This window comes from Meles meles, chromosome 5 (assembly GCF_922984935.1).
Source record: "Meles meles chromosome 5, mMelMel3.1 paternal haplotype, whole genome shotgun sequence".
In the NCBI taxonomy this organism is placed as follows: Eukaryota; Metazoa; Chordata; class Mammalia; order Carnivora; family Mustelidae; genus Meles; species Meles meles.
In genome coordinates this window covers 68,708,022-68,717,318 of record NC_060070.1, presented here as the reverse complement: position 1 = coordinate 68,717,318, position 9,297 = coordinate 68,708,022, and the positions used below count along the sequence as shown (strand labels likewise).

Here is a 9,297-nt window from a genome sequence, read left to right as displayed (position 1 = left end):
CCAAATGACAGGACAAACAGCCAACTGCAGAGGGTAGGTGATAAACATAGGGAACCTGGCTTCGGGGCTGTCCTTGTGAAACAGATTTGTACATTGAAAAGGGTTTGGTTGGATGGATTTGTGAATGACTGACATCATAAAATACTAAGACCTGGGAAGATAAACTGGCTTTGAGACCACTCTATGCCCCCTGGAGTCTGAAGTAGCTACTGTTGGAGGCCAACCACTGAGCTGCAAAGCACAGCAGCACTTCCCAGGTTTATAAATTTTAAAGGGACCCTTGATTACCCCCCCACCCCATTCCAACCGAGATATACAAAATAACACACATGACACAATTTATGTAAGTATTTTTCAAGGTTTTATTGCAAACCAAAGTTGGTTTATCACACACAAAAAAAGTTGTGTGGTGGTGGGGGGAAGAATTGTACATATTATAACCATGTTAATTACAGTACATTAAAATGGTGGTTTACATTACAAATAAGCCTGTAAGTTTAAATATACTAGTGTTATAACCCAATGTACAGACTTTCTTTATACAATACATACAATTATCAGGAATGCAAAAAAAAAAAAGAAAGAAAGAAAAACATAAATAATGCCCGATTTACAGGTGACATTTTAAACAATGAAAAATACCAGGCTTTGACCGACAACTGGGGCATTGGTCCATAAAAACCCTTTCTAAAAATAGAAATATTTGTAGCAGCAATGCTTTCTTTAAGCATCTGGATACAAGTCATTGCAAGACCATTTTCAATAAATTTTCATTATTAACTGTATCTTACAAAAAAAAACAACAACAAACAAACAGTCTACACATAAATTTATCTTCCAAATATGGAAGAAACGAACAATGTCCCACATTGTAGTGTCCTGCAAGTGTCACATTGAGGCTTAGAACGAAATCCGTCTGGGATCAAGCATACCACACTCATACCACTGTTCACACAGGAAATCCACAAGGAAAAATAAAGAACTGAAACACTCTGCAAAAGGAAAAGCTTTGGAGCTAACACGATCTCATCGGAAAAGGCACATTTCGTAAGATTCGTTATCACGGCCCAGACGGACCCTTCCGAAAACCCTTCTCAGAACCGCGTCACCCACTAAGACTACTGCCATCTGTCCGAGGCGGCACGCAATGCTCAGAGATAGCACCATGTTGGAAGGAAGAATAAAAATGAAAACCTCATGAGCTCACTGAGAGGAGGGTGTGCTCTTCAAAAAGCTTCCAGCAAACAGTGTGCAATAAGATTGCCAAGATGCGCAAGCTTCCAGAGATGTGCAAATTCTCTTGTAAGATGTCCTGTCAGCCAGCAGCTCCGCCACGAGGCTAACTAAAAACGCTTACGGACACACATAAAATCCTTCAAGACCAACCCCGAAGACTGTTCAGAGGAAGGAGTCCATGGGAGGGGCGTACGAGAAGCCCAGGAAGGCCTCGGCCGCCTCCTGAACGCTGGCTGTGAGAAGGATGCTGTCGGGAGACCTGCCGATGGAGTTGGGGACTGGCTCTTCAGTGAACTCAGGATCGAAGTGCCTCAGGTCGCTAGGTCCACTCTATGGTGGAGAAAAAAAAAAAAGAAAAAGACACTCAGTGTCAAGAATTCCGTGTGCAGACAGGACATGGAAATCCTCATTTTGGGCTTTAAATACTGGAGCTCAAGTCTTTGGGGTACTATATGGAGACTCCCACAGTAACCCTCCATTTCAGGCACAAAACCCACAGGCCACACAAAGTTTACATAACGAGGAGGGTGTTCCCTCTTTATCCTTTGGTACTTTAATCGACGAATGTGTGGAAAGGTTATGCTAGCTTGTGGGACAAAAATTCTACTTATCTAGGTAAAATAATGATTTGTGAATAAAAGTTCTGCCAATGTCTTCCTTGAGGGCCCTCTTTTCCACGACCACCAATCCTGATTTCAAGAAGCACCCTTTGGACCCTCCTAGACTCAGAAAGACACTCACCACATTTGGGTTAAAAGGGGGCGTAATCTTCTTGTTAATGAGATCATCCCAGTTAATTAGGGAGAAGAAGACATGACTCTTAATCTCCATCTGTCGAGAAGAAACAGGAGATGAATTTAGACAGGTGGAATTCAGGAAGGGGAGTGGGGTCCAGGCAGCTTCCCAGAGAGCCCAGGAGAACAGGAAAAAGTTACTCACAAAGTCGTCCTTGGCGCCCAGCCTCTTTGTCCTGTCCTTTTGCAGGAGGCCCTCCAGGAGGTGTCTGGCAGAGTTGGTAATATTTGGCTTCAGCTGGAGGGGCTTGTTCAGAATGTTGTCGTACATCTCAGCTGTGTTCCGGCTGTAGAAAGGAGGCTGAAAGAAGGGGGAAAATGCTCAATTGGTAGGTTTGTACAGCAAGCACCATACCAACAGAGAAAAAGTCTTCAACTAGATTAAGCTAGATCTGACAAAGCCTTTCCCTTAATAGATTCTTTGCCCTGGATTTTGAAACTATTTCAGGACCCTTATCAAGGAGTAGATATCTGGTGGAAGGTGAATTTACAAAAGAAAAATTCACTAAGATCTTATTCTAAAACACTTATAAAATAACCAATGGGCTTCTCTTATGAGCATCTGATAAGCTTATTGATAAAGGGGCAAAATACAATGACCAGATCCGCAATGGGGCTTGGGCACCCAGGTAGTGTGGACTTATGAAACCAGGAGCAAGATTCCATAGCTCTCAATGCACCTACTCACCAGGCCATATAGCATCTCATATAAGACAGCCCCCAGGCACCACCAGTCCACTGTCCTGTCATAGGGTTGCTTGTGGAGCACCTCGGGTGCGAGATACTGAAACACAAAGCCAGAAGACAGAGTTTAGAAGACTGTGAAACAGTGCAATCCCACAGCCAGGCCTGCACTTTGAAAGGGTTGAGACCCTTGATCCACTTCCAGGATACATTTCTTTACATTACTTCCCAATAAAACTGCGGGACTTAGGAGGCTGACTGGCCACCCAATGTATCGCTTACTTGGAATTTACAACATTTCATGACATGGCTTTTGCAAACAGCTGGTCTTAATGAAAGCAACATGAGGCCTTGGGATTTCTCATGCTACATCAAACGCACATATTTCCCTTGGACTCAACTGGACTGAGAAACCTCTGAGAACAACCCACCCTTCTGGTAGAAGTATCTTTGCACTTGGCTCTCCCAGGAAGGGGCAGACAGGGCACCGAATGGACAGCGCTCCTACCTCGGGCGTGCCACAGAAGGTGGATGTCGTGCCGTTGTGTTCGATGTTCTCCTTGCAGAGCCCAAAGTCAGTAAGGACAATGTGTCCCTGTGAATCCAGCAGAATATTCTCTGGTTTTAAGTCTCTGCAAAAAAACAAAAAAGTTGTGTAAGTTAATTTCATTTCATAAGAAAGTCTTTGTGAAAATAATAGCTTGGGGTATTAGAAACATTTTCAATTCACTGTAGCTGTATAGTGAATTAAAAAAAGGGAGTCCTTGTTCTGCTAATCTATTCTGGATTAGGCACAATCCTAGCCAGCTAGTTCCTGGTGGCATGGAGTCAAGGCAGCTCCCATGCTGAGGGATCTGGTGTTAGGTGACCGAGCTATACAGAAATTCAAATTATTTTAAGGCTCCGTGGAAAGCTAGGTAGGGCTCAGTCTCCTTTCTACCTGGGAAGGTAACTGTGAGAGCTCTCCAGCTTACCTATAAACGATGTTCAGAGAGTGCAGGTAACCCAAGGCACTGGCTATTTCAGCAGCATAGAAGCGAGCCCGCGGTTCCAGGAAGCAACGTTCCCTCTGGAGATGGTAGAACAGCTGCAGGAGACAGAACAAAGTTAGGCTGGGTTGCCAAGGCTTGATAACAATGCATTTAATTAGTCTCGACATATACAGCTAAAGGGGACAATTGCAGGAAGCGGCCTTAAATAGTCTATTAACTATTTGCAATCTTCAGGTTGAAGGAAAGGCTAATTCTGGTAACTTTTCCCCCCTATCATTGAAAAACTTTCCTCTCTAACTAAAACCAAGAATGCTGTGCCCAGACACTCAAAGGTTAGCTCATATTCCTGCCACTCACCTCTCCGCCGTTGATGTAGTCAAGGACAAAGTACAATTTGTCAGCAGTCTGAAAAGAGAAGTGGAGGCCCACCAGGAAAGGGTGTTTCACATTCTTCAGCAGAACATTCCGTTCCGACATAATATGTTTCTCCTAGAAAAAGGACAATTAAGATTTAGTGGCAAATTTCAATATGGTACCAGAATTCAAAGGTAAAACCATTCAATGAATGTCTATCTCCAACTCCAATCCATCCAGCGCATTTCATACCTCCTTCTTTTTCAGGATGGCTTTCTTCTGTAAAACTTTGACTGCATAGAATGCTTCTTCTGCTTTGTGTCTTGCTAGCAGAACCTGGAATTTCAATTAAAAAAAAAATCATTTTGCTATCTACACCCAGGGAGAATGTAAAATGAATGCATGAAAGACTGTAAGTCATGAGGTCTTCAGATCTGACATTACCTTCCCAAAACTGCCTTTTCCAATCACTTTCAAGAAGTGAAAGTCAGATGGTTTAGCGTGAGGATTGGATGATGGGCCAAGGTTGATTTGCTGAGAAGGACTTGGCTGGAAAAGAAAATGTTTTCTTTTAATACCCTTGCTTCAAATGAAGACAACAATAAAGGACAGACAATGTAAAAGGTGTTACATCTGCAAATGACTGAGGCAAGTCACCACCACCCCTCCCAGACTCAACCAAGACTACTGTATGGGAGTATGGAAATTGTACGCAATTGTTGTACCCAGATAAGACTTTTAGGCAATAGGCCTTTTAAAATACTTCACTGACTCAATAGTTAAATAACTGCTTATGTCACTTGTTACACCATTAATTAGGCATTCCTGCCTTGATACTAATTTCCAGAAATGCTATTGTAATCCATCGATATAGGAATATTAACTGACTCATTTACAAGATTCCTCTACAGAAGCATCACAAAGAGAGAATACTTACTGGAGGAGAAGGGTTGGCATTCATAAGCTCAGGCTCCTGAGGTTGGGAGATTTTCAAAATGGACTGAACTTCAGGGCTGCAGAGAAAGGAACAACTTAGAACTTCCTTAACTCGACAGGAGGGGGCACACCAACACCAGTAGTAAGTTTCAGGCTCACCCCCCCCCCCCCCCCGTTTCAACTAAAAACACCCAAAGAAGCAACTCAGTTAAAGAAAATAATAAACCCAGTTAAATACAAGGATGAGGGTTGTTCTTCATGTTAACAGGGAGCGAATTAAGCCAACATGAAACTCTTCTTTCAGCTCTAGGACAGGCCAAACGAGCACATTAGTTTTAACGTTTAAAATGTTTTCAATTGGGACTTAGAAAAGGGTTCCCACCCTCGGGGAAGGTTTCAGCTTTCTGATCAACCTTCTGATGAGAATGTGTCTTTAGGGCTGGTAAAAGGAAACTTTACTACTTATTTTTATTTCTCCCAATCCTCCCCCAAACTTACTGTTTGCATGCATAGGAGTTATTGGCAATCTTCTGAATAAAGTCGTTCAGGCCCATCCTCCTCTGTTTCATGAAAGCTGTGAATTAAGAGAGGAGAAATAAATAAACGTCTAGATGGCTTCGTAACGTCCGACGCCACACAAACTAATTCGATGAGCGACCCTAAAAATATGTCCCCTTCGCGTATCCTAGAAGTTCAGTAAAATTCCTACACTCACCGATAAGAATTGCTACCATTCCCCTCATTCTGGAGTAAGTGAGGGTGCCCCTAGCAGCCTCGGTTTTCACCGTCATCTCCGCAGACAGAGCGCAGCGAGTCGTTGGTGACTGGAGACCGGCTCAGCCAACAAGGCTCGCGCGCCGCGCCGCCCACTTTATAAGCCCTGACCGCCGCAGGGGCGGGGCCCACGCTACAGGGCGGAAGAGGCCCCGCCCAGTCCCCGCCCCAAGCTCCACCTCCAGTGGCCGCGGCGCCAGGCAGGCTTCTCCTTGGCGGGCGGTGGAGGGCGGTTCGGCCCCCGGCCCGAGGGCGAGCCCGGGGCGGGGGTGGGGGGCGCGGGGACTGCCCGGGAGGCCCGGCGCGGGACTGTTATCTGCCTCTCTCCGCTCCCCGGCAGAGAGAGGCAAACCGCAGGCGGAGGGGGCGGGGGCAGGGAGAGTCCGGGGTAATTTTCCACCTTTCTCATTTATTCCGCCCAGCTAGGAAATCAGAGTCGCGGCAAAGAGCGCTTTCCGCCCGGTGCTCCGCCAGCGGGTGGCTCTGTGCCCGCTTAAGTTAGTCAAACCCTGACTGCCGATTTCCTCCCGGTCCCGGAGCCGGCCCTCTCCCCTAACTCCCCCGGCAGCCTCATCAGCCCCCACCCGGCGGCCGTGCACCACCAGCCGGAGGTGTCTGTCGGGCGAGGGTGGCCCCGCGCGCCCTCATTTGCGGGGTCACCATGGGTCCGGGACAACCGGTGGGAACCCCCCTTTCACCGCCTTCTCTCCCGGCCTCAGTTCCTTCACCCTGCGAACGCGCACCCTCCACCCCCACTGGACAACCCCTACCTCCGCCCCGCCCCGCTCCTACTCGCCGGAGCCGAGCGACTAGCGGCGGAGCGGGACAGTCCCCGCGTGGCAGGCGCGGCGCTTACCCAGGCCAGTCAGCAGGAAGGACTCGCTGCGTTTCTGCGCCTCGGCCCTCTTTTTGTGGCGGGGCCGAAGCAGAGACTCGAGCCGGGCCCTGGCCAGCGCGCCCTGCATCTCCCCCATGGGCAGCGGCGGTCGGGCGCTCAGCGGGCGAGGGCGACAGGAGAACACTGACGTTTCCTTGAAGGAGCCGCCGTGACTCAGGCCGGGCAAGATTTCCTGCCCCGAGACCCAAAACAAACAAATGGCCCTTGTGCACGGCCGAGCCGCTTCCGAAAACGCCTTTTTTGTGCTTTTGGCCAAAGCCAAGCAAGGCTGCAAAATCCCAGAACTTGGAAGCGGAGGAAGGAAGGAAAGAAAGAGGGAAGGGGGAGGGAGAGATCAGGAATGTGTAGGGGAGGGGGCGGAAATAAAATTCGTTTCTGCACTAAAGAAAAAAGTACAATCTGCATTTCACTTTTTACCCCCCCCAATCTTTGAGAACATTCTGTCCGTTCCGCATGTAATTTTTTCCCCTTGCATCTTTAATCTCCACCACGCCAAGAACACGTGAAGAAGTGGCAAGTTCGGGGAGTGGTGGCTCCGCGCAAGGCGCCGACCTGGCATGACCCCGGGCACCGGCGACTCCCCATTCCCTCTCCCGCTCTCCCACCTGACAACATTGCAAGGTCGCGTTACATTGTCTTTAAAACCCTCAGTTTGTCCTCGTCTTCCCCAGCCCTCCTCCAGTTTATTCCAGGGCTGACCCGGGAGTCTTTTTACAGTTTAACCACCTTGCTCTCTCTCTCTTTCTCTCGTCCCAGATAAACTGGGACTCGAGCACTCGCGAAAGATTAGCCGGGTGCCTGCGCTCCAGAAAGCGCAGGAGAGAGGGAGGCTCGGCAGAGCGGCGGAGAGGTGCCTTCCAGTAACCCCGCCGCTGGGAGATGCCTGGACGCTGCAGTCTGACCGCGGCGCGAGGACTCGGGCCAGCGCTGGCCGTGGAAGCCACGAGCACAGCAACTGGGCCAGAGCTGGAGACGGCGGCAAGTTACCAAGGTTTGCAGGGCCGGTACCTGGCGCTTGCGGGTGCTGTCTGCCGTGGCTGCCCTGCCGTGACCCCTGACTGTCAAGGGCCCTGCCATCTTGGAGTTGCATACTGGGTCTGACACCCTCTGAAACAACAGCTGTCAAACCAAGAATAGCCTGTGAAGCGGGTTTTCTTTCGTCCTGGGCAGGGATTTGTTTTGCAGGCACAACCACCTCATTTGCCCTAATATGATCTGTAGCCTCAGCTGCTTCTTAGTTTGCTCAGTTGCAACAGCTCCAAACTGGGAGAAGGGAACACACATCATCTCTCCTGGAGAGTGGCTGGGAAATGTTGCTCAGCACCCACCTAAAAAAGCATTTCTCAGGTGCCTGAAATTGACACTCCAACCTCAGGCAGGGTTTAGGAAACTCTAGATCACAGTAACTGACTGGCCCATTACTGCTTCCTCTTCCATGGATTCTTCATATAATACGACTTTGTTACTGCTGATGGCCCCCATACTCCCTGTTCTACTTCAACTAGCCCAGCCGATCCCTGCTCCCACACCATGCAGCCCTGTTTTAAGCCAGCAAATTTGCGCTGGGTGTTATATGCAACCCGTGAATCACTGATCACTACATCGAAACCCAATCTGTTGGCTAATTGTGCTTAATAAAAAGAAAAGAGAACAAATCTTGCAAAGACTGCACAAAAACACCAGCCTGCACCAAGATTTCTGCTTGTTTGATCTTAAACCATGAAACTGAGAAACCTTCCATCAGACCGCGCACCACCCCCTGCATCCCCATCTCTTGTGCCTTCCCCAGGCCAAGAAACCTCAGATCCTCTAAAGCATCTTCGTTTTACCCATTCCCTCTGAATTAAAGTAACAAAAGTACACAAACCTTTCAAAGGGGATTTTAGAGCTTCCTCTTTCATTCTTCAGGTTGCCTAAGATATGAAGGTTGGGGATTACTTTCTGGAGGCTGGAGGTAGAGCTCAGTTATGGTTGGAACAGCCTCCCTGCTATGTGCCTGATAAGGCTGAAAACTGAGATGACAGGGAACAGAAGAGTCAGAGGCAGCCGTCCTCTGTTAAGCACCCCAATTTATATGAAGGCAATTTACATACAGGAAGGGAGCAAGCTGCAAAGTTCAACACTGGGCCATTTATTCTCTCCATTGCAACATCACTCAGAAAATTACAGTCCTCAGCGTCCCGACTTTATTACACCCCCAGCAAGACACACAAGAAATGTAACTTGACTGATTATCATTACAAATCAGTCCAGAAAAAATTCAAAACACATGCAGAGCCTTCATATTTTCAAAGACGCTCTGCCACATGCATTCCAGGAGGAACGTGGAATTCAAGTTAGAGGGCTCTAAGTGGAACAGAGAAGAGGCACAACCGTATGATTTGTGGTTGGAACAGAAAAGGAACGTCTGATGTTCTCCTTCCTCCCCCTACCCTAATGTTCAGCAGTTGGAGACGGATGGTCTGCTAAACTTATCATTTAACGTAGAGACTCAAGTTGTTGAGACTGGCTTTTCTTCCAACCGGATACCTGAAGGGTGGAGCAGGCGCCCCCTGTTCTGTCCCAGCAACCTACTAAGACTTCCGAACAGGAAGGTGACACACAGCGGCGGGTGGTTGGGGTAGGGGGA

At 48.1% G+C, this 9,297-nt stretch overlaps 1 protein-coding gene across 4 annotated transcripts in view; it reads right to left on the bottom strand.

The window, feature by feature from the left end:
• Positions 1–342: 342 nt before the first annotated feature.
• Positions 343–9,297, bottom strand: part of SGK1 (serum/glucocorticoid regulated kinase 1) — a 110,605-nt gene continuing 101,650 nt past the window's right edge. The window contains exons 1-12 of one of the 4 annotated variants that reach the window (XM_046005798.1): positions 8,536–8,710; positions 5,495–5,570; positions 4,998–5,073; positions 4,505–4,609; positions 4,313–4,396; positions 4,064–4,195; positions 3,689–3,801; positions 3,223–3,346; positions 2,719–2,814; positions 2,176–2,331; positions 1,978–2,067; positions 343–1,566 (exon numbers count right to left, since the gene is read on the bottom strand). In XM_046005798.1, coding sequence (XP_045861754.1) covers positions 1,399–1,566; positions 1,978–2,067; positions 2,176–2,331; positions 2,719–2,814; positions 3,223–3,346; positions 3,689–3,801; positions 4,064–4,195; positions 4,313–4,396; positions 4,505–4,609; positions 4,998–5,073; positions 5,495–5,570; positions 8,536–8,569 — 1,254 coding nt within the window. In that variant the 5' untranslated portion in view covers positions 8,570–8,710 and the 3' untranslated portion in view covers positions 343–1,398. Of the gene's footprint in view, positions 1,567–1,977; positions 2,068–2,175; positions 2,332–2,718; positions 2,815–3,222; positions 3,347–3,688; positions 3,802–4,063; positions 4,196–4,312; positions 4,397–4,504; positions 4,610–4,997; positions 5,074–5,494; positions 5,571–5,711; positions 5,885–6,626; positions 8,449–8,535; positions 8,711–9,297 lie in introns of those variants that run through there. The other 3 variants (XM_046005796.1, XM_046005797.1, XM_046005794.1) reach the window with 3 other exon arrangements.